The sequence below is a fragment of the Zootoca vivipara genome, chromosome 3, assembly GCF_965207765.1.
Source record: "Zootoca vivipara chromosome 3, rZooViv2.hap1.1, whole genome shotgun sequence".
NCBI classification, from domain to species: Eukaryota; Metazoa; Chordata; class Lepidosauria; order Squamata; family Lacertidae; genus Zootoca; species Zootoca vivipara.
The window spans coordinates 66,776,157-66,801,381 of NC_142586.1; the positions used below are offsets into that span (position 1 = coordinate 66,776,157).

The window sequence follows — 25,225 nt, forward strand, 5'->3', positions numbered from 1 at the left end:
GCCATTGCCAAAAGCTGTAACCAATAGCAGTGCCAATAGCTGGCACTCTAATCACCAGTTGAATGTGTATGCAAGTTGTCTATGGGAGTTCAGGATTCTTCAAAAAGGAGACTGAATGTAATATTCAACTAAGTTTTATTCAGAGTACACCCATTAAAATTAATGAACATGACTAAGTTAGGTTCATTAACTACAATCAGTCTACTATGAGTAAAACCTAGTTGAACACTACTGAATTATTCTCTGCTAGGTTTTGAAAAGCGGGATCTTGAAAAGCGCAGAGGAAACAGGAGCAGCAAGCGCAAAAAATTGAAATGGAGGCAGCCATGTGGTCCACAGCCAAAGGTCTGACGAGGTCTTGATCTGATGAGGGCAGGAATGCCATTTAAACGGAGCTGGACTCTGCCCCACCGTGAGCCCTATTGGCTGGCAGAGGGGTATGACGTGGCGGCAGGGAGGGGCTGGTGCAGGGGGTCAACCACACCCCCTGAAGACGCAGGAGGCGGGCCCCACACGCAATCCCTCCCCTCTGGAAGGGAGGAGAGTCCTTGTTAGAATTTGAGGTGGGGTAATGAAATTGGGAGGAGACAGCATTTAAAATTGGAAACTTTGGGGTTGGTGTCTTTTAGTTTTTTTTTTAAAAAAAATAATTTTCCGTACAGCACCCGGTTGTAATGGGTTCTTAGCTAAGAGCGATAATGAAGTTCAAAGGTAGCATATCTCTGATGATCAAATTTCCGTTATTCTCAAGCATCTGACAGGCTACATTAAAGGGACAGAATAGTGACCTAAATGAACATTTATTCAGAAGGGCAAATCTTTAGATCCATTGAACTAGCAGAAAAGATGTTGCAGATGAGGGTATCTGCTCTGCTTGGATTTTTAGTGATAACCTAAAGAAACAGAAAGCAGATCCTGCATTTTTATTTTTTATTTTTGGCTGGGGACCATTTCATAAGACGGAGGTTTATTTCAGTTAGAAATAGCATATAAAGGGGAAGTGGTAGACACTAGGACACTTGAGTAATGCAAACCTAGACAAAGCAGCTCAACCATGTAGATTGTAAGGAACAGTTTCACTTTGGCTCATTGTTAAGATGGTCTAGAGCATTTCCTACAGCAGTCTGGGCTCCTGGCTATATTTAAGGGGGAAAGGACACATCACACAATGTATAAGGAACAAGATGAATAAAACCACCAGTCCTCTTGTATAGCTTTAAAACCCACAGACATAAACAACAAAGAGATATATCCATTATGTACAAGAGCTACACATTTCAGGAAGAACAGTGCGTATTCCATAGGACACTGAGAAGACTACCTTTTCAAGGAAAGGTAGACATAGGTGAGCTTATATTAGATGCAGTTGAAAGACTTGCTTTCGTGCCACGTGTACAGCAGACATTGTGTTGAAAGGGGACAGATTAGTTAAACATAGGATTCCTTAGCGCACTGTATGTGGCCAAAGGCTGGCTGGCTGCATGGCTGTGTCAGGTATTCTTGTTTGTTCTTTTGATAAGACCCAGACATGGTCCTGAGGCGATAGACTTGAGGGGTTAGGGGCAAATTAGCTCGGGAATGTATTCCAATAACAAAGTCAGTGGCTGGTGCCTTGTCCTTAGGATCACTGGTCACAGAGTGCCTGTCGTTAAAAAAGTCCTTGTATACTTTGCTTGTAACCTCTTTATTGAATCTCAGATGGTGAGGCTCAAAGTCTGGAGGCAGCACAGTGGATCTCATATTTCGAACCGTTAAGCTACTGTATGAGGGAAGCCTAGCAGCTGAGCAGTTTCTGGTAGCCTCCTCATAAGACGGAGGATTCCCAGGATTCCTCTGGTCCACAAGCTGAAACACTTCATCTGCTGACATGAAACGAGACCTCAGTTGACCCCGCGAAGGTGCTGGGCTGTGGTCATCAGCACAAGTTGCGTGGACTATGCGGCAGGAAAGATGTCTCTCTTTCTTGGAGTCCTTCTTGAAACTGTCCCTCTGAAAGCCACCCATGCCACAGCTTTGGGTTTTCGCTAGCACCTTCTTGTGGCTTGCCACAGAAAACGACATGGAATGCCTCTTGAGCTCTCTGAAGGAGGTGGTGTCACTTCCGCTGGAAGCCTTGGTGGAAAAGGACTGCGGCCGGGTTAAGGCGTTTTTCTTGGAGATGGAAGGCGACGTCAGTGGTGAGCTGGTGAAGACCGAACAGTCAGAGACTGGAGAAGCACTGTCTAGCGAACTACCAGAGGATGTTCTGGGCAATGAATTGTTTGACAATTCCGACAGCAGACTAGCTTTTATTGTCAGATTGGATGGCTTCTTGTTCCTATAGAGGCCTGCAAGACGACATTCTCCTGCCATTTCCTCTCTCAGGCCTTGGCACTTCAAACGCAGTTCCTCCTGCCGAATGACACTCTCCTCACTTCTGGCTAGCTTCTGGCTTCTCATACAGCTTCCCTGGCAGCCCTTAGAAGAGAGCATGTCTGGCTCAGAGAACCTTCTGTCCAGGTTGCTTATGGATTTTTTAAACCGGGTCACAGGAGAAGAGACAGATGGAGTCTGGGCTACTGGCTCTCGAGAGTACAGCTCTGTACTGTTGCACCTGTTTTCTGTCCCCCTGGCTTGTGGTAGATCGTTGGCCTGGAGCTCACTGGAATTGCATTCTTCCTCAAAATCTGTGCTGTCGTAGGCAGAATCATGTTGACGTCTAGCAGACAACATATCTGGAGGAGAGGAAGAAAATGTGAGCAAACTGGGGCCGGTCCAGGCTTTATAAATTAGCCAATTACCATTAGCAGTAACAAAAATGTATATATTGCATATAAATAGCAATGGAGGGGTGGGAGCTAAAACCTTCCAGACACAGTAGAAAGACAAAAATCTGGTTCTGCAATATGAAAGCATATAATTTAAGGGTAGCCAACGTGGTACCTTCCAGATGTTGATGGACTACAACTCTCATCATCCCCGACTACTGGCTATGTTGGTTGGGTCTGATGGTAGTGAGAGACAAACAACACTTGGAGGGCAGGGTACCCCTGAATTTTTTCTACTTCTGAAAGCGTCATGGACAAATGCCCACATTCCACAGTATTTAGAACAATATTTTTGAATTTACCAAATATTGTAGTGTGCAATCTTACCAACCTAGGGAACTACTGACTTTTATTTTTAATGTTTTTACCCAAATGCACATGGTTTCTCTCCCCTCCACGCTCTGCCCAATATCTCCGATGATTAAAAATACTATATAAACATATGCAGTAATATTTTTTTAATCTTCAAAAATGGGAGGTGCTTATTCCTGGTTTCTCACATTCTAAATGCTAGAGAAATTCTATCGACGTTTCTGAGGTAAAACACAACTGCCTGCTATTAGGCCAGCATACAGGCATCCTGAGATGCCATAGGGACACAGTAAGCTGGCCCATATAGAGCCAGAATGCTCTTGCCAGGGTTTTAGACAGGGAACACCACCAGTTCCACCTGGAGATACTGGGAACTGAGCCTGGGATCTTCTGCATGTGAAGCAGATGCCCTCGTTTTGACCCTTCTCAAACTGCATAAAAAGGAAATGAGAACCAAAAACATTGACATTCCACATTTACCCAGGGTTCTCCCATATGTCTATTGATCCTGCAAAGCACCACTCAAGGCTGTACCTCCAGTTGAAGCTTCACAGGGCTTAATGAGACCTTTCTGCCTACTCCTGTAGGAGAGCAACTTTAGTGGTAGGTTAATAGGATTAGACTCCCATATGAGCCTTGGAGAGGAAGGACCTGAGCTCAGTGGGAGAGCATTTGGTTTGCATGCAGAAGGGGCCCCAGACTCAATCCCCAGGTAGGTCTGGAAGAGACCCCTGACGGAAACCCTGAAGAACCACTGTCACCGAGCTCGATGGACCACTGGTTTGACTAAGCAAAAGGCAGCTTCCTATGTTCCTTTTGAGAGACATCTGCTTAACAGTTGGAAAGGATCCAGCATTGTGGTTTGTTGGTTATCACTAACCACTTCCTTAGCAGTTTAGAACATGTCTGAAGAAACCAACAATGAACAATTATATCAAGCTTTCGGTGTAGCACTTTCAACGAAATCCTGGCACATTCAAGAGAAAACATTTCTCTGAATCGTGATTAGCCGAATCGTTAAAGAGGCCGGATGTGAATATAGAATATTATTAGTACCTGGCCTGTCCAGGGAATCTTCAGGAGAGATGCTGAACAGTGAAGAGATTTCTTCCCCAAATATATCAAAGCAGTTATCAATGAGAAATTCCACCAGTGTCTTCACCTGTGCAAATCAAAGAAGGATATTTGTTAATCAGGCATTTGTCTCAATCAACAGCTATTTGTATAGTTCTTCACATTTAAGAATTCTGGAAGGGAAATTCGCAGGACACCTATGGAATAGTCCTGCAGATGGGATGGAAAGGAAATGCAGGCCAACCTGCCTTGCTCTCCCCACCTGTTTTGGCTCAGGGCCTTTGCCCATCACCAGTGAAGCCTGCTGGAGATGCCTGGAGTCAGGTGGGCATAATAATAAAATAATTATTATTACTCTGCAGGAGTGAGTTCCATAGTTTAACTATGCGCTGCATGAAGTCAGGGTAGACAATGGGGAAATAGCTGGACTACTGGTCCGATTTGCCATAAGTCAGCTTCCTATGTTTCAATGTGTGTCATAGCAATGGCCTTTACTTTGGAAAATGAATAGCAAAAAGATGAAAAGTAAACATGACGGGAACAGGAAGCAAAAGTAAGCCAACCTTATCTGTTAGCTTTTTCTGGGCTTCAAGTGGTAGGCTTTGGTCCCGAACTGGAGTCAGCATGTTTGGCCCAACACAGATGGCAAGGTTGCTGGAATCCATTTTGTTGACCTCTGAGCTTTTGCTAATGTGGTGAAGCACGCAGAGCAAATGCTTGAGCAAAAGAAGGTTGGGTCTCGGGAGTTTGCTTGCAACCCTAAAGAAAGGAACAAATGAGAGGAAAAAGTCATCCTCAGAAACTTCTGCTTTTTTTTAAACCATAAGATTCACCAGTATGAGTGATACTTCCGCTCAAATGTGGAAATGTTCACTTAAAGTGGTCTCTCAAAATTCCCATTCAAAAGTCCCCAGACAGCAGCTTTGCATGGTCGAAACTGGCTAACCACAAACTCCTGACCAGGCCCCAAACAGTGTAATTCCGATGTAAAACTATGGAGTTAAAAAAGCATCTGATTTGATATTTGTAACAATAAGAAGCATGGTATGTACATTTTCAAACAAACAAATAAATAATAAATACAAATTGACATTTATTCTATGTAAGTCAGTTCTTAGCTATCACAGAGGGCTGGCTATTCTCCCTACAGGATTGAAAAGGTGACTGAAAATGTGGTCACGGTTCATCCAGGGTTAAACACATTTTACTCCAACTGACTTCAATGTAGCTTAAAAGTTCTCAGTATTTGAATGTATTTGTTTGTGGCATACCATTACTCACTCACTGTTGATTTTAGTAAAATGGTAAATGGATTGTAAGCTTTCAGTACTTGTTACGACCGGATCCCAATCATGCTTACTCAGCAGTAAATCCTACTGAATTCAGTGTAGCTTGCTTGAAAGTAAATACACTTAGGACTACAATTTATGATGTTCCCAATTTGTGTGAGCTTTGTTTTTGCTGCAATAGTTGCTATTTCAAAGTGTGCAAAAACGTTTATGAAAAATCCTGTACATTTCATTATTTCGCCTCTGCTCTGCACCAAGCCGCAGTCAGTGAAGGGCTTCTTCACTGCTTCATCCTTGCCAATCAGGGATCACATTGAGATCATAGGGATCACATAGAGATGACATGTTTCGCATTATCGTTCAGATCTGGTGATGTCATCACTGTGACAGGATGATACCTTCATGATGCAATGTAGCCATTCAGATTTGGCTGGTAACTTCATGAGGCAAACCAAGTCCTCATTCTGAATTGTAGGGAAGAGTAAATACAACCCCATTGCCTAGGCCAGAGGTTTTCAAACTTTTTGAGTCCACGGCTCCCTTGATCAACTACATTTTTTCTGCAGCACTCCTGTGGGGCTCAAGGGTCCAATTATGTCACTCTTTGCCTGCAGAGCTGGCAGCCTCTCACCCTTTTCAAATACCCTCCCTTGTGGAGTGTTCCCTCAGCTTCCTCTCCCGTCTCCCAGGGAGTCCTCTGGGCAACCACAGCTGCCGCCTCTGGTCTCTGAGCTGCCCCCCCCCCTGCCCCAAAGAGAGGCACTTCCTCACACTGCCCCACAGGGGCCTGGGAAGCACCCCTTGGTCAGCCCCAGAAGCTGCAACAAACAGCTGTGCAAGCCTTTGGGAGGCAGAGACAGGAGATGGCATCAGAGGAGGGAGGAAAGGAAAGAGGGAGAGAGGCCAGAGTTGCCTGGAGCACCCCTGGCCATCATTCAAGACTCCCCAGGGTGCCACGACACACTGGTTGAAAAACCACTGGCCTAAGCAACTGAGACAACATTTTCTGCCTTGACATACCAATTGCCTTGGCAGTGGGACTACTTTCACACCCTTTTGAACTAGAGAAGAAAAATTATTGAAAGCAAGGTCATAGTTTGAAAGAGAAAACTCTCAAACCTTCCCTTCTGGGTGACTGCACAAAATGCAGTTTCACCATATATAGGTTTATTCTTAAGTACAGTGGTACCTCGGTTTATGAACACAATTGGTTCCTGAAGTCTGTTCATAAACTGAAGCGTTCATAAACTGAAGCGAACTTTCCCATTGAAAGTAATGGAAAATGGATTAATCTGTTCCAGATGGTCCGCGGAGTACTCAACCTGAAGCGTACTTAACCCGAAGCATGGGTGTAATTGGTTCCGGAAGTCTGTTCATAAACTGAAGCGTTCATAAACTGAAGCGAACTTTCCCATTGAAAGTAATGGAAAGTGAATTAATCTGTTCCAGATGGGTCTGCGGTGTTCGTAAACCGAAAATTCATAAACTGAGGTGTTCATAAACCGAGGTTCCACTGTAAGTGGCCACTAAGTTTATATGATTGCAAGCCTTAGGATGCAATCTGACCCATACTTATTAGAGAACAAGCCCAAATTCAGAGAGACTTATTCCTGAGCCAACGCACTTAGAATTACTCTTAGACTGCAACCCTAAGCATGATTACCATTGATATCGATCAGTTTCACAAATAAGCATGTTCAGGTGTACTTTCAGTAAGAATCATGAGGGACCATGGGACCATAAAAGCCACCTAAATGATTCGATTCCTTAAACCATTACCAGAATAAATAGGAGCTGGGATAAAAGCTGTAAGGCTGTAATCGTAAGCATACACACTTGGAAGGAATCGCCACCTGAATCAACCTTCTGACAAGGAAATATGTTTAGGATCAGGATCGTACTGCACTGCAAGGCACAGCAATAATAAACTTTCTGAAGGAGTATCAGCTTACTCTTTCATTGCTTCAGTTCTTTTGTGGTGAGTCATCTTCTCCAGCGCCATCATCCACTCATCATAAAGCTCAGAGAGCAGCAGTTTATGGGGAATGTTTCGAAGGAAATCCTGCAAGATAATGAGCCTCATTTTAACATGGAGGGAACATGTTTTGCTAAAGTGTAACAGTAAGCATTGGTGCCTTTTCCAAGATTGGGGTAATGAAACGAATTGTTAGAGCAGGCATAGGCAATCTTGGCTCTCCAGATTTTTTGGAATTACAACTCCCATGATCCCTAGCTAACAGGGCCAGTGGTGAGGGATCATGGGAGTTGCAGTTCCAAAACATCTGGAGAGCCAAGGTTGCCTATGCCTGAATTAGAGTCACAGCTGCCAAGTCTCCCGTTTTCCCCGGGAAATCCCCGTTTTTCCAGCTGTTGTTAGCTGAAAAAATGGATTTTTTAAGTTTTTCCCTGGTTTATTCTGGCGCGGTGGCCATTTTGGAACTGGGCGGAGCATCCTCAGAAGCGACTTTTGATGCTGCTCTGCCCAGTTCCGAAATGGCTGCAGTGCGACTTCTGGCGCGGCAGCCATTTTGGAACTGGGCAAAGCAGCATCAAAAGTCACTTCTGAGCATGCTCCGCCCAGTTCCAAAATGGCGGCAGCGCTACGTCCGGTCTGCTATTTCCGGCCCGGTCCCTTATTTCTCTGACAGCAACTTGGCAGGTATGATTAGAGCAAGAAACCAAGCGAATATACCTTCAAAACTACTGCTAGCAGATGAACAGATTTATCTTCGAAAACAACTTTCCCTCCAAAGTTTAACTCTTCTTTCAGCTCCTTGCGTGCCTTTTCGTTGGCAGCTTTCCGGAATATTCCTTCCGTTAAAGGCCCTTCCAAGAAGAGCATTGTAAGGATATCCTATGTAGGCAAAAGAACAAGAACAAAAGAAAAGCTGCTTGTCATTTCATTAGAAACAGCCGCAGAGAAACCAACACAGTCATTGTAACACAACGGTTTACCTGGAATGTGTATACGCTTTGCTTACCTGTATTGGCTTGGGCAGCATATCATCTTCACTACAGACAATTGACAATGGCTGATCAAACAGAGGAGGCTTCAAGTCAGATTCCAGATTCCCCAGAGTCTCTGATCCAGTGGTGGTTCGTCTCAGCATAAATGGCCAAGATATTACTTTTTTTCTCTTCTTATTACTGTCTGTTGGAAAGAAGAAAAGGGAACAAGAAAAATGAGTAACATTAGATACACGGATGAATGGCATATTACTGCTAAATTGTATAAAGAGACGTAAAACGCCCATGGAATAAAGAGAAGCCATGAAGTATAGGCGATTTAATGGTGCAATCCTATGTGTGCCTGTTCAGATGTTAGCCCCATTAGATTCAATGGGCCTGACTCCCAGCTAAGTGAGTATATGATGTGCAGCCTAAAACGAAGAGACAAGGAGAAAGAGGACACAAGCTCATAGAGCTCTGTGAGGGGAAGAGAGGCCTCCTAGCAACTCTCAGTACCCTTAACAGTGCTTTAAATGTACAGTGCAGATGCAGCATAACTCAGGTGGAAGACTTAGTGTCTGTAGCCCCTTTGCTTTAGCTTTATAATGGCCCTCCGGCAAAACTCGTTGCCTACCGGTACTATTAGAAACCTCAGTTCTATGCAGGGCTGCCACTAGGGGGCAATTTAGAAAGTTGATGCTGATTGTAATCCCAGTCTTAATCATGGGGGGCCTGTGCCAGGCTGCTGCTGTCCCATTGCACAGAATGGCCCCAGCAGGAAGAAAACAGCTCCTACTATCTGCTGCTATTGCACAGTGGAGCAAAGTAAATGTTTCAGCACTTGATTGCACTTGTATAGTAAAATTAAGGAGCATGGCAGAATTACTCATTTTCATGTTTATCAAAGGGCATCATTTCCTTGTTATAACGCACCAGTCAGATGACACAGTCCATCGTCAGCGTCACATGGCATGAACAAGTGGCATTTCTTGATGTCAGCCTGGAATAAACAACAATCAGTAAGAAAGAAAGTCACTTAAATGGTTTTTTTTTTAGCTAGCATATCCACGCAGCTCACTGCCATAATATGTCTGTGCAATGTCTTTTCCGCCAAATGGAAAGCAAACTTCCTTCAAGTTGTCTCACAACTTCTGCCTGGCACTTAGCAGGGGATAAGCAAACAGTCAGTAGTGGCAACAGTAGGGCTGGAGGTTACATGTGTAATCCCAGCATGCCAGGTTCCCTGGCGTAGCTCTTCTTATCAATTTTTATAGAAAACAATAATGGATGAGTTGGGCACAAGTTGCTTTCTCAGATACCTTTCTCCCCTATCACCCCTCCTCAGCTTTTGTAACTGAGTTTCAAAAGCAGCTTGCAATTTGGCATGGGGGTTATTGGCTCACAGAAAAAGTCAACAATGCCAGAGGGAGTAGTGCAAGCTTCTTCTGTGAACCTAAGCAGGCCTTTGGATCCTAGCCATAGAGCCAAGTAAGGCTCTAACTGCACATCATAGGACTGACTGTGTCTCATTGAAATGGATGGGGCTTTAAAGTGAAATGCGTTTAGGCTCCGGTATTATGGTCATACAGGCTTCAGCTTTACAGCTCCATTCAAAACGTCTTTACTTTAGCAAAGTCTCATGTCCTTTTCAGGTTACAGGTAGGTAGCCGTGTTGGTCTGAGTCGAAACAAAATAGGTGCTACTGAAGGAATTTTTTTTATTTTGTCCTTTTCAGGTGTTTTTCCTCCTACAATTACAACTACATGGGGAGAGGGAATGGGAGAACAGGGCCCTGGTGGCTGCTGCCTGGTCTTTTCTGGTCCTGTCCCTTTCCATTCAGACATTGCAGGGACCAGGTTTGAAGCAGGGAGCCTGCTGTACAAATGTATTTATTCTATTTTCAAAACTTAGCAGCTGGTGTGCCCCCCTCAAAATATGTGCAACAGAATCAAGCAACAGACTCAAACTTGTTTACAATATACTTGCATTAAAAAAAGCACCAACCCAAGCCATTAAATAAGCCATCTGTAAAAGCATCATCAGCCCATAGAACAAGAACAAATTGTCATGACAAAGTGCAAAAAGCCATGGAAACAAAAATCAAGCAAAGGCAAAAAAAATAATCAAGCCTGGGTGAATTATTATTATTTTTTTAAAACTGTGTGAAGTGCCGCCACTGATCTTATCTGAGAGCGAAAGGGGTTTCCAGAGTGTGTGGAGAATGCCTTTCGTCAAGTAACCACATGCCAGATTTGTGGCAGACGTGGCACTATCAGGAACCGGAAGGCATTCCCACTTGACCTTCATGCCCAGGCAATGTATTGTAGATATGAGATAAGGCATTTCATCAAATATCTTGGTCCCTAGACATATCAGGCTGTATATATAAAAACAAGCACTGTGAACTTGGCTTAGCAGTGATCAGAGTTCTAATTCGTATTGTAAGCCCACAATCGTACAGCGGGCACCTTGCCTCAGACCTCCCACCCAGTGTGTGAATGCGGCCCCTGCTCCTCCCTTCACACATCTGTAATTGAGCGAGCAGGCCAAAGCGTCTGAAAAGAGCTATTTTTTCATTTCAGTGGGCTGTACACCCACTATTAGTTAAGCATGTCACCCCAATTCACTCTAGAACAGACCACGTAGATCTGCTTGCAAATTTTCCAGACTGCGGACTGTAACTCAAGGCTCATGACTGAATTTTGACAAACACGATTTTTATGCAATAAGCATGAAGGCACAAGCTAACATGAAGGTACATGTGGAACGCTGGGTATTTAAAAAGACAACAATAATGGCAATAGCAACAATAGCAGTGCTTCCATTCCGAATTCAATTAAGCATTGCAAAACCTTGACTGACTGTGATTTCAGAGAGGCAGAGCTGTGTAGTAGAATCCTGAGCAGCTTTGCTCAGAAGTAAGTCCCACTGAGTTCAATGGGGCATACTTCCTAGGAAGCATGCTTAGGATTGTAGCCTGTAACGTAAAGACTCAGCAAAGAATTTGAAGCTGGTGTTTACCTCTGACTGGCATGCAACCAAAGTCTCCATATCACTCGCATTTATGGTTTTGGGCTGAAAATCAAAACAAAGGCAGGATATCGTGAAAATCCCATTCAGTTATGCATAATAACATACTATAGTCTCCGGAGAGTAGATTAGTTGAAGGGGCAATAAAGACTCACTGTATTGCAGCTGCTTAGCACCTTCATCAGGATTTTGGTTAAGGAAGCTTTAACAATGTTTGCTCCTTTGAGTCCTTTCGTTTGCCTGTTTAGAATGAGGAGGCAAATATTAACAATATTTTATTTCTCCCTTCTGAAAACTCAAGCTCAATACAAACAACAACAGTGAGCTGAAAGTGATTTGAGAGAGAGGCTTCTCTTCCTGTGACATGCACACACATTAGTTTTCTCTCCCTGTCACCTCTGGTTTCTGAGAGTGTTTGAAACAGTACAAAATCTGCAAAGTCTATTTTACCCAAGCGAAAAGTAGACTGAGTGTGCACATCACAAGTGGTAAGCTCTCTCTCAAACTGCCTTCAATCCTCTGAAAAGGCTCTGATTAGTCTCAAGCATCAGATGTGAACTAAAAGATGCTCCCACATACAAAGATTCTCTCGACAACCTGCCATAAAAGCATCATTACACCAGTGAAAACATCAACTCTTCAATCCACTCCATTCAAGCACTATGCTGTAAAATATGTAGCAATGTGAAAAGATAATCTATGGCGGTAAACTGAGGGAATGCAGACAGTTGTAACCAGATGGATTACATCTGTCAATGTATGAACACCCCCTAACCTGCTTGATGTTGGTGTTAAGTTCCATGTGCAATGGTAAACATCAAAAAGCCCCCATCAGCTGTACAGTTAAGAGGTACAGTACAGTTAAGTTGGGCAGTGGGTGCCTTTTCCTATACATTTCTCTTAACAAAAATCCCAGCAAGCTACTTACAGTGAACTTTTAACAGGCATTCATCTTCTAGGCTCACCAGAGAATGGTATCCGGACAGAGTTCTTTCAACTCGAGTGAACTGCAGACAGAAAGGGAAGCAGCATGACGCTCTCCTCCTCCTCAGACTAATTTGCCAGAGAGAGATGCGGAGACACACACAGAGAGCCCTTCCGTACCACGTGTGCTGCATGCAAAATGAGTTGTGGTGGAAAGGGGGGCAGGTGGAAAGTCACAAACGTAAGAGGCACAGGAAGGAGCATCACGGCTCAAAGGCAGAAGTCAGTGCTCCCTGGCAGATGCTCGCCAGTCCCCTTGGCTTCCTCTTTCCTTTTAGGGCAGCTGCAGTCTGGGTGTGTGTTTGGGTGTTTTGTTTTTTCCTTCTTGAATAAAAAACCCCAGTATTGTCACAGACGAAAAGGCAATGGAACAGATGAAATGGCTCACAGGTAAACGTTCCACCTTACGACAGGAATCAGGTGGGATGTGTGAAGAAAAAGAAGTGGTGTTGTGTAGGCTGGCTGGAGGCCTTTTAAAGGGCATTCTGCAGTTTTAGGCATAAGAATCCTTCTCGGAGACCTTTCTTTCACTGTGCGCCTGACTCTTAAGATGTCAAATCTGACCTCAAATTAAAAAACCACGTCTTTTAAAAAAGTTCCAAATCAAGGCAAGTAGGTCAGGGTCTCAGCCTTTACAATGGAGTTGGATAGAGCATGTGGGGAGAAAAATGGGGGGGGAGGGTCAAAAAGCAGAAAGTTATCTATTAGTCATACACATTTGTGCGCCAGATACTTTTGTTGAGTTTGCTGACACTCCCATACATATTGTATTTGACATTAAAAAAATAAAATAAAATATCCATTTAAAAAGCAATGGAATAAATGGTTAAGTACATGCATTTCCCAGAATGCTGCTTTCCCTCCACAATCCCTCCTTTGGATGTAAGCATCGCAGATTTGGATACCTAGGGATGTACATGACTAAACCCTTCCCAGGTGACTTCGTAGATTAAAAAGGGAGAGTTAAATTAAGCCTTGGCCCTTACACAGCCTCACAAAACGCCACACAACTCCACAAAGCCAGGAGACCAGCTGCAATACCCCCACAACAAGAAACGGTGGCAGGCAGGCAGCGCCAGGTGGAGGAGGAAAAATAGTCACTGGTGGGGAAGCTGCCTTTGGAAGGAACAATGGGGTTTATTACAGCTGGCGGAGTGAGCACACGCTCTCTGTGAAACAGCAGGTGCTGCCAAAACGGGTTTCATGCCTCATGGGAGCAGATCCTGGCAGGCCAAGAGGAACCAAGGCTGCAGTCCTTAAGCACATTTACTAAGGAGGGATTGACACCGCATTTTGTGGGGTTGCCAAACAAAGCCCCCTCAGGATCACATTATAAATGGAGAGCCTGGCGTAACTCATTTTCAGACTGTTTTCATTGCAATGGAAACCACTCTAAATTATTCCACCTTCCCTGTTCCCTGCAAATGATTGACTATCATGGGAGTCCCATGGACTGCAAGAAGATCAAACCTATCCATTCTGAAGGAAATCAGCCCCGAGTGCTCACTGGAAGGACAGATCCTGAAGCTGAGGCTACAATACTTTGGCTACCTCATGAGAAGAGAAGACTCCCTGGAAAAGACCCTGATGTTGGGAAAGATTGAGGGCACAAGGAGAAGGGGGTGACAGAGGACGAGATGGTTGGACAGTGTTCTCGAAGCTATGAACATGAGTCTGACCAAACTGCGGGAGGCAGTGGAAGACAGGAGTGCCTGGCGTGCTCTGGTTCATGGGGTCACGAAGAGTCAGACACAACTAAACGACTAAACAACAACAATCATGATAAAACTTAAAGAAGATGCTAGTCACTAGTGTCTACAGAAGGGGTGAGAAACCTCAGGCCAGGGGTCAAATGGAGCCCTTCAGTGCTCTCCATCAGGCCCTTGGAACTCACCACAGGCCATGTCTCTCTTTGGCTCTGCTTCACAACTTTTTGTGTGTTTCTGCTGGGCTGGCATGTGTACTTGAACTCTGATAGTGCCTTTGGCTTGTCTGGGTGGACTGTAGAGAGGAGTGTCTGTGTAGGAACTAGCCTACTATACAAAGGTAAAATTTACACTTGTTGCTCTTCACACTTTCGCCTCTGGCCCTGCCTACCCCTGGCATGTGGCCTTTAAGAGTTCACCTGGGATGGAATGTGGCCCTCTGGTGGAAAAAGTGATGGCTCTAGATGTGGCACGCAACAAGGGAAAATGGAACAGGAAGCTTGAGGTGAGGTAAGGTGAGCAGTTCTTAGTCACACATTTTAGCACCTTTCTCTCCCCATCTGACAGGGCAGCGCACAACTGAAGGAGTTAGGAGGGAGTTGGCAGCCAATCGCCAGGCTTAGTTGCCAGCACTGAAGCTGTGTCTTCTCAACTCACAGATAAGTTACACATTGCTGTTAGTGTGTGACATTATTAGTTATTTAGAATCTGTAACTTCGAACATGGGAAAAAATAAACTTGACCAGTTAAAACATGGACCAGGTGACTCGTTTTACCTCTGCAGTGCAGCTTGACTTCAAGCTGCATTGCAAAGGAAGATCCAAGCAGCGCTTGGTATCACGACTGATCAGCCGGTCACGGATGACCTCAAGTCCCAACCAGAAATTCCAGGGCAGTCAAATTCCAGCAGGCCTTGAAGCCACCACCAATCAGCTGCTGGCTTCAAGTCCTGTTTTCAGCAGGGATTGGCTCCACGTGGGATCAAGCCCAGCAGGTCTTATATTGGGTGCCAACTTGAATAGGCACTGAATACGCAAGATGAGCGCACAACCCCAGAGTCGGTCACGACTGGACCTAATGGTCAGGGGTCCCTTTACCTTTTTATGAGCCCTGCTTGCCAAGGAACCAATGAGAGTGCATTTTAAGGTGACCAGTTCTTCCTTGGCAACTGTGTCTTTACCTACATTACCTGGTGGGATATAAAATGGAAGTGGCTTAGGGAAAGCAGTCTCTTGGTGGTCTAACTTAGGACTCCTGTCCTAGCCCAATTTGGCATGTGGGCCAGAGAATCCACACTGCTGAGTTATGAGGTGGGGGAGCTCAAAAATATAATGAATGAAACAGAGTGAACTGAAGGCATGCCACTAATCTTATTTTTCCACTGCCATCAAGATTTCCACAAACAAAAATACCAGAAAATTATGCCCCTGCAAAAGCTATCAGATCCACTTAGAAAGGATGAAATTGCTTAGTACTGTAGAATGTTCACAAACTCCTTGCAAACTGGTTTCCAGAAGTCTTGAATGCATAAAATGCATTGACAGGTCTTTAATTCAGGGCCATCTTATTATAGTGGTTATGCCTTGCTGAAAAAGTGGAAATTTAATTACCCCCAAAGAGGACCAACTGAGGACAAAGATGTGCATAGAACCTTTGCATGATAATTTCTATGTCTAGATGATCACCATCACCATCTAGTGTCACATTGTATATTACATTTAAAACACACTTAAAATGTTTTAATTGGAGCTGTATAGATGAGTCCCATAATAGCAGACCTGTCTTACTGCTCAGTCTGATGTACAGCTGCTAATTGTTGACGGACAGCTTCAAGCCTACTGCTTCCCATTCTTATAGTTTAATAACTCTAATAACTGGATCTGGTCTAGGGAGCCCTTTACATTGAGAACTGTCCCTGTAAAATAGTACACATGGCCACCCCATATCTTGTGCTGAATTATTTATGCATAAACATCTTCTGCAATAACAAATAGTCTGTTCCTGTTCCTGTGGCCGAGTTCACACACAATGTTGAACCAGACTTTGGGCTTGCAAGGTTTACTTTCTTTGTTACTAGAACTCCACAGTCTGCCAACTGGAGTCAGTGAAAAACATACTTTCAGAATTAATTGAGAATTAATCAGTTCTGAGTGCAGAAATACATTCTGAATCCCGGAATTGAGCTGTTATAAGTTACAAAATTTACAAATTTTAATGAAAATTTAGCAGAATAATAATAAAATAAAACCAGCAATTAAAAACTAAATAAATTAAAATGGCATTTAAAAATACATGCTGAATTTCATGTCTGGGTAGGCTTGCCTACACTAAAAAGTTTTTAGCAAGCACCAAACACAGTGTAGTTCCAAACATTTCCCTCTTCCCCCAGCATAAGAAAACGACCATACATTTGGTAAATTAAAAAGTGGTTTTACATACAAACTCTCCTAAGGTTGCACAGTAAAACTTGGTTTAGTTACCAAGTGGTGAAAGTTGCTAAATTGGTAGAGGAACTCAAAAGTGGCTTGTGAGAGACATGCTGTTTTAGCTGGGGCATCTAGCTCAAAACCTCTTCACACACTCAGCTTCTCAGGTAGACTGAAGGAGAACAATAGGCTTGATTACCCATTTCCTCCCAAGGTAAGCTAAGCCTGGCAGGACAGTTTACTCTATGGCATTAACCCCTTCATGTCTTAATTAGACTTAAACATTCCTTCAGTAGCACCTTAAAGACCAACTAAGTTTTTATTTTGGTATGAGCTGTGCATGCACACGAAAGCTCATACCAAAATAAAAACTTAGTTGGTCTTTAAGGTGCTACTGAAGGAATTTTTTTATTTTACTTCGATCCAGACCAACACGGCTACCTACCTGTAACCAGACTTAAACATGTTGGTTATATGAGGCTGGTTGCCTCTCAGTTTCCTGCGCAATGCTATCAGTTTAGTGTGCTTGCAATCTGCAACTCCCAACACACTTTTAAACTGCAATCCTAACCCCACTTACCCTGAGAGTAAGCCCCATTGAATTCAACAGGGCTTACTTCTGCATAGACGTGGCTAGGCTTGCACTGTATGTCAGTGTTATGAATAAGGAAAACTTGCAAACATAAGTTGTTAAACTCAGCAGAGAAAGTTTATTTTGAAGCCAGGGCAGCTAAGAGGTTCATGGGAAACAGAAAATAAGGAACCAAACTGCTACATCCCCCCCTTTTTTCCCTCCCCTCAAGGAGCAGCATCTGTTTTCCTTCTTTTGTGAAACCCCAAATGGGAAAATCCCAACCATGGCAAGCATTTGTCTGTTTCAATAGAGCTTTCAGCTGACGTGAGGCACCCCTGATGACCGTTGCAAATGGGAGTTGCATGGCAGCAAATGGCTGACAAATCTGTGCTTGTTTCAGTGTCATGCTAATGAGAAAACAGCAGAACTTACCACAGAGCTGAGCGGACAAAAGGATGCTACTCAGAGATTGACACTTTAACCTCCCCCCCCCTATAATCTAGTAAAACAACCCAGGTTCTGCGCTGGTGCCTCTGAATGTTCATATATAGAATGTATTCCAGCTTTGCCAGAGTTGGCAGCATAACCGTCTCCTGGGAAACAATAGCAACACTGACCAAATAAAAAGGGAGCAGTTATGTAAGCCCATAGACAGGCTGGTTGTCCTATTTGTTTTTCCTCTACTTCTCCCTCCCGTAATATTTTGGATTGCAAAGAACAGATTTATAGGACCATCTCTATTGCTTTCATTATGCTTAGCTTGTTCTCTCTCTCTCTCTCTCTCTCTCTCTCTCTCTCTCTCTCTCTCTCTCTCTCTCTCTCTCTCTCTCACACACACACACACACACTTTTTGCAAAATCTGAAATAGGGATGGATAAACCTGTCAATTTCAGTTTCTCTGTGTTTTTTCATTTTTTCTGTCTTCAGTTCAGTTCTCCACATTTCCACACCACTTTGCAAATCATCCCCCCCAAAAGTCCTCATGAAAATTCATCAGTGTTTTAGTGCAGATTTCTCCTAATAAATACACTGTATGCAGTTTTGTCTAATATAGACATTTTTGCAAAACAATGTCTCCTAATAAAATGCATTTTGTATGTTCTCTTCACTAATAGAACATTAGTACACATTACTTGTTTGGAGACCTGCATTGCATGATTCAGAGCAGTTTTGAAGGACGGCTGTGCGCTGGCTGATGTATTGTTTTGAAAAAAGGTTAATTTCAGGCCCGGCTCGCCCATTGACTCTAGTGGTGCAATGCACCATGGCGCCTGGGCGATCAGGGGGCGCTGAGGGGCGCCCCAGCAAGTGGGGGAGCTTCGCGGCGGCCTCCCTTTTCCCTCCACCAGCCGCGCCACGAGAGCAGGGAGGGAAGCGAGCGGAACAGGGGCACTAGGACCCTGTTCCACTCTGCAGCACCAGGGTCATCCCTCACCCCGGCACTGCGTTTCATTGGTAGAGGTGACACCACATGGCAGCACCTCTACCAATGAAACACAGCACCCTGTGGCGGGAAGGAACCTGTGGCGGGAAGGAACCTGTCGTGGCCCGGCCTGCCCAAGCACCCCTCTCCGCTGGGAGAAGGGAGGAAGGCCGCACGGAGCAGCAGCGCCCCCTCCCCCACTCAATCCGGCGGCATCGGACAGGCAGGCGGCCTCCGGCACAGCACGGCCCTGCTGTGAGGTGCGGGGGCCGCCGTGAGACTCCCGCCGCCCGGCACGCCAGGTAAGAGTTTTCCTTTTTTTTTTAAGAGTGGGGGGTGCCCGAGGGAACCCTGCACCAGGGCGCCCAATGACCTTAAGACGGCCCTGGTAAATTTGGTAGGTTCAGCTTTATACAGTCATACCTTGGGTTACATATGCTTTGGGTTGCATACTTTCGGGTTGCGTACTCCGCAAACCTGGAAGTATTTTCTGCTGCGCACGCTGTCTGTGCATGCGCAGAAGCGTTCTGCGCAGGTCATGCATGCACAGAAGCACGATATTGTGCTTTTGCGCATGCGCAAAATGGACACTCAGGTTGCCACTGTACCTCTGTATAAGAACTGAATTTCTCCTCTACAACCCACTCTGAAATTAATAGTATACATGGACTAACTCACATGGTGTAGGATGATTGTATACAATGTTTTCAGCAGCAAAACTACATAATATACATGTGTCAGGCTATCTCCATACAATAAATACACCAAACAAACAAACAAAACTAGAGCGAGTCTAACATGTCAGGTACATCTGGTGACTGAGTGGTGGTGAAGCCTAGACAGACCTGGCTACTGATAAACCTGTGTTCCAGGCCTACCACTCCATAGTTTCTCATTGGTTAGAACTGCTGCCCATCTGAAGGAGAATTACATGAAAATGATGTACAGATGGTATACCAGGCCAGTAAAATTGGTAAAAATGTATAAAACAGAACAAAAGAATTGTTGGAGGTGTAAAGAAGGGGAAGGTACTTTTTATCATATGTGGTGCGATTCCAAGATTATAAAAAGAAAAAGGGAAACGATATACAACAAACTGAAAAGAGTGTTTAAAATAGCATTTGTTGAAAAACCAGAAGCTTTTTTTGTTAGGTATTTTAGGACAAGCGCTGCCGAAAGAAAAATGGACGTTATTTATGTATGCTACAACAACAGCAAGAATTCTAATAGCACAAAACTGGAGAAGTACCACCTAAAGAACAATGGCAAGAAAAATTGATGAACTATGCAGAGTTAAAGCAAAATAAAAAAATTCCTTCAGTAGCACCTTAAAGACCAACTAAGTTTATATTTTGGTATGAGCTTTCGTGTGCATGCACACTTCTTCAGATACCAATGCAGAGTTAGCAAAGTTAACGGACAAACTGCGAGAAAAGGACAACAGGGACTTTGAAAAAGAATGGGAACCTTTTACAATATATTTGCAGAAACACCAAAAAAACATGGACTCGTTGGCAGGATTTAAATAAACATTTACAATTTTATTTACATAAAACAAGGAATATAACACTGTGATAACATAGTGTTGTATAGAAACAGCAGAACGTATCATTTGATGTAATAAACCAGAAATGGAAGCTGAGGGAAGTTAACCGGGGGTGTGGGTGGGTGTGGGTGTGAAAAACTAATGTTTAGTATTGATATTGGATATTTGTTTTGAAAATGGAAAATCAATAAAATCTTTTTTTTTAAAAGAAGAACTGCGGCCCATCTATGGCAAGGGTGGGGGGACCACTTTTGTCTGGTGGGCTGGATCAAACAGTGGCCATTTTCCTCTGCAGGCTACTTTTGGCAGGTGGAGAAGTCTCCTCATCTATCCATCGCCTGGCATCCTACAATGTGAGGTGGATCTAAGGTGGCTAGACAGCAGCCGAGCTTGCCTTTGGTGCTGAATTTAAACAGTGTCTGGTGCAAGCCCCATTGCAAAGAAACAACTGGGAACGTGAATCTGAGCTGTGCATTTGCAATTATCCCTACCGGTAGGCAGTGGGGCTTAGTATTTGGTGCTGTTCAACTTCAGCACCAAAGGGAAGTCCTGCTGCTTTTGGCAAGGATTGGCTCCATTTGGGAGCTCTGAATGGGAGCTTCTGAGTGAAACCAGTTCCAGCAGGGTTTGCTGCTACAATCTACTTCACACCGCATTTACCTTAAGTAAGCCAACATGCCAGGGTTGTCATACACTATTTAACTATGTCCCTCCACTGCCCACCCACCTGCAAAATGGGTATAGCAACACTAGGTTCTCTTGGGTTTTAGAAGGACTAGAAACTTCTTCGTATTATTATGATTATTTTTAAAATCAGCTGGATTACCTGATAACTTTTCTTACAACTTTTCTTAGAACTCCTATCAGTTTTAATGAAAGTTCTAGCTCTCATGGCTGTATTAATTGTGAGAAGACACTGAAGCAATGTAGACAGCTTCTCCTAAAGGCTTTGCAACCAAACCAGTTTCAAAGGGACACTTTAGAATCCCCAGAGCAGAAAGCGGGGCATATTCACTTCACTGAGCCCCTTCTCACCTTCTATTCCTTCTTCTCAGTTTTCTGTGAGTTACAGGAGTCCTCTGCAATTTATTACCAAAAGAAAACTGCTTTGGAAAACATACTGCCAATTGTGAAATTATCCCCAGTCTGTACAAAGTAGAGTAAATTGACAAAATTTGCAGAATGCATTCAACTTGCAGAAACAGTGTTTCATGAAGGGCCAGTCCTGCTATTGGGCAGAATGTGGTAGTTACTTCAGACAACAGATAACATTGCGGGGATGGGGTGGAGTGAGGCGCGAGTCAGCCAGTCCCCTCGGAAGGATGACAGAGCTGTCCTAAGCTACCTGTAGTCTGCATCATCACCAAGGCTGAAATTAGATTCAAATGCCACTCCAGGCAATTTCTGTATAGGGATTTTGAGGGGCACCATCTTCTCTAGTTTATTCAACAGATCTGGTTGCCAAGCCTTTAGTAGAAATGGTCTATAGGACTTCACCTTGTAGCAAACTGTGTGGAGCCAGCCTCGGTTTTGAAATCACGTTTAAATACACAAACTGAGAATTTTGGCTGAAGAAATCTTTGTATGGTCCACATACAAAAATTGTGGCCAATACATTTTTCTCTGATGTTTGAACCAAAGGAGTTTGACCCTGAGGAAAAAAAGTTTCTGAATGGACTGCAGAGACTGGAATGCTACTTATTCAAGATGGCAGTGTGGTGACAATTCAACACAGAGCTAAGTATCCAAATCAATATTGGATGGTGATGTGTCGTGTTAGCAGTTTATATCCCATGCTCCTCCCTGTATAAGTCATGCATTTTTTTAACAGAGAAAATGTAGAACAAAATGTTCTGAAGTACAACGTGATAACCATTCATCAAAATCATGCTTCCAAATGAGAAAACTAATCTTCCAAGTAGATTGTGATCTTTGTATTGTGTTGTTGCCATTAGCAACCTGCTACTGCTCTTTTAAAGTTTTAAACAGGCTAGTTTGTACTGCTACCAGTATTTTAAAATTAAATGACTTTTGTATTAACTTGAAAATTTAGTTTTCTTCCCATGATATATATCATACTATGTGGCAAGTGAGAATCCACGGTTTGGGGATATGGAATATTCCACAATAAAATGTTTATACCTCTTAATTGCCCTTCATTGTTCCAGATTTCCTTCACTCTCTAATAATTGTAAAAGTCTACAATAATAATAATAAACCAATATAACCCTTGAAAAATATTAGGATGAGCTGGAATACAGAACAAACTTAAAACAGGCTAAGGCAGGTATGCAGGTAGTGGAACTGCATGCATATCACGATTACTGTAGTTTGTCAACTGGAAGAGTTCACACATTCAAGAGCTGCAAGTCATCAAGCATTGTGACCAGAAGTTATGCATCTATAGATAGCTTTTAGGGATGGTGGGGTGGGTGGGACTGTTCACACTTCTGAAGCAATCTATAAGCCAAGCACACAAAACACACACACACCATCACTAGGATGTGTGCCATAGCTACTGCTGGGCAATGATCACTTGGTATCAGTCTGAAGAAAGCCTATAGCTTCACCTGCAAGGGGCTCCCTTTAGACTGATGCTGACTGTACTTCAGCTAGGTTGAGTGTGCATGGGTGAAGCCAGGATTTTTGTTAGGGGGAGCAGGCTTTTGTTAGGGGGGCAGAACCTCAGATTTGTATTGATTTAGGGGGCAGCTGCCCCTGCCCCCCTTATCTGTGTGTCTGGCATGTGTGCCCTTGTTTAAATGATGGGGCTGGCCAGGTGCATTCTAGAGAGTTCCTTCACAAGTTCGGTACCCACAGACGCTGAAGAACTGAGCATGGCTTATCACAGACCCAACTCCACAAACAGAACTTTCACATCACCATTCCACACATTCAATTGCAAGTCATCAAGAAATGTGTTGTTGTTGTTTAGTCATTTAGTCGTGTCCGACTCTTCGTGACCCCATGGACCAGAGCACGCCAGGCACTCCTGTCTTGCACTGCCTCCTGCAGTTTGGTCAAACTCATGTTTGCAGCTTCAAGAACACTGTCCAGCCATCTCGTCCTCTGTCGTCCTCTTCTCCTTGTGCCCTCCATCTTTCCCAACATCAGGGTCTTTTCCAGGGAGTCTTCTCTTCTCATGAGGTGGCCAAAGTATTGGAGCCTCAGCTTCACAATCTGTCCTTCCAGTGAGCACTCAGGGCTGATTTCCTTCAGAATGGATAGGTTTGATCTTCTTGCAGTCCATGGGACTCTCAAAGTGTCTCCTCCAGCACCATAATTCAAAAGCATCAATTCTTCGGCGACCAGCCTTCTTTATGGTTCAGCTTTCACTTCCATACAGCACTACTGGGAAAACCATAGCTTTAACTATACAGACCTTTGTCGGCAAAGTGATGTCTCTGGTTTTTAAGATGTTGTCTAGGTTTGTCATTGCTTTTCTCCCAAGAAGCAGGCGTCTTTTAATTTCTTGACTGCTGTCACTATCAGCAGTGATCAAGGAGCCCAAGAAAGTAAAATCTCTCACTGCCTCAATTTCTTCCCCTTCTAATTGCCAGGAGGTGATGGGACCAGTGGCCATGATCTTGGGTTTTTTGATGTTGAGCTTCAGACCATATTTTGCACTCTCCTCTTTCACCCTCATTAAAAGGTTGTTTAATTCCTCTTTAACCCCCCCCCCCAAAAAAACCCAGTTCATGAATTATCAAAACAATCTCACAAGAGGAATAAAACATTTGCCATTTGGATCATTCTTCCTGCTGTACATGCATGTATAAGGCCTTTGAGGAAGTGAAACACCCAGATCCTACACTGAAAGAGATGCAACATAAAGATAATTCTCCTTCATGAAATTATTCAGCTCAGTTATTAAAGCTGAGAAGCAAACACTTCTATTTGTGTGCGTGAGCTTAATAGCATTGGCAATGGTGCCTTACAACTTCTCAAGTTGTTGCAAGCTTTGTTTGACCTCACAGGATTGCATAAGTGGCGAGACTTCTTTTGAAAACGGGCAGGCAAAAGAGTGGCAATATAAAACGCAGGGTCAGCTAACGATTCTCCAGAACTTTAAAAACAAATGTGATGGGGTTTCAGGCTCACCTGTATGCCTTTCCTTTATCCTATTCAATTAACCAAATAACATGATTGTGTGCACGCACATTTACATGCGTGTATGTACACATATGCTTTCCAACAAAGGATAATAACATAGCCTATTAAGTTATTTAGAGCCATTTTCCCCCTGATATGCTTTCCCTGCTTCTTAAATATTGACTGAGTTTGTGTAACCACAGCAAAAAAACACTTGCTTGTTCAAAAACAGTTTCCAGTCATATGTTTCCTTTTAAAGAGGAATCTTGGCTTCACCTTTCCTTTCATTTATCAGATGAATAAATGAAATTGAGATCATCCCCTGTGAGAAAGACAGCTTACGAACTGAGCCTTATTTGGTCTCATCTTGAAACTTCCCATAATAAGGACCATTTGCTTGGTGTAGCTTAAGTAGCATTTGGGAGATCCTTTTCTTCTGAATAAGATAAAACATCATTTAAAAGGTGACTTATGTGTCAGTTCCAGTTTTCATCTTAGAACTCGCATGGTTTTGTGACCGTGATGTTACATTTATTTGAACCAGTCGAATCTGTGTATGCCTTAGCTGCAACATTACAGTATCATTCAAAGCAAAGAATGGCAGTTGAAAAGGGTAGGCAAATCAGTTTTGGAGGCAGGGAATACCTCTGCTGTCCAGGTATGTACAGTATTGTTGGCTTCATGTGGTGGGAGGCAAGCCCTACATCAAGCATGCAGGGTAGAGCCATATTGTATTATGAAGAGGGTTGTAGCTCCTTCATATCCCCCCAGAGGGCTGTCAGATATGATAATGTCACAAAATGACCCCATCATGCATGTTATTATAATTATAATTATATATTTACTTATACCCTGAGGTCCAGCTCTGTGGGCCTTCTGGTGGTTCCCTCACTGCGAGAAGTGAGGTTGTGGTGCCTGCCCTGTGGAACGCCCTCCCATCAGATGTCAAGGAAATAAACAACTACAGTATCTGACTTTTAGAAGACATCTGAAGGCAGCCCTGTTTAGGGAA

At 43.6% G+C, this 25,225-nt stretch overlaps 1 protein-coding gene across 5 annotated transcripts; it reads right to left on the reverse strand.

The window, feature by feature from the left end:
* Window positions 1-916: 916 nt before the first annotated feature.
* TAGAP (T cell activation RhoGTPase activating protein) lies at window positions 917-17,651 on the reverse strand. Of its 5 annotated transcripts, XM_035108628.3 has the most exons (11): window positions 17,584-17,651; window positions 12,390-12,468; window positions 11,617-11,701; window positions 11,453-11,506; window positions 9,365-9,431; window positions 8,464-8,633; window positions 8,175-8,336; window positions 7,435-7,544; window positions 4,757-4,952; window positions 4,176-4,281; window positions 917-2,714 (listed from the first exon to the last, which is right to left on the reverse strand). In XM_035108628.3, exons 2-11 carry the CDS (start codon window positions 12,407-12,409, stop codon window positions 1,429-1,431), a joined length of 2,256 nt encoding a protein of 751 aa, XP_034964519.2. In that variant the 5' UTR covers window positions 12,410-12,468; window positions 17,584-17,651; the 3' UTR covers window positions 917-1,428. The 5 variants fall into 5 exon arrangements, with proteins under 5 accessions (XP_034964519.2, XP_034964520.2, XP_034964518.2 ...); XM_035108629.3 differs by lacking the exon at window positions 17,584-17,651 and having other exon boundaries at window positions 12,427-12,516; XM_035108627.3 differs by lacking the exon at window positions 17,584-17,651 and having other exon boundaries at window positions 12,390-12,516.
* Between the last annotated feature and the right edge of the window lie 7,574 nt (window positions 17,652-25,225).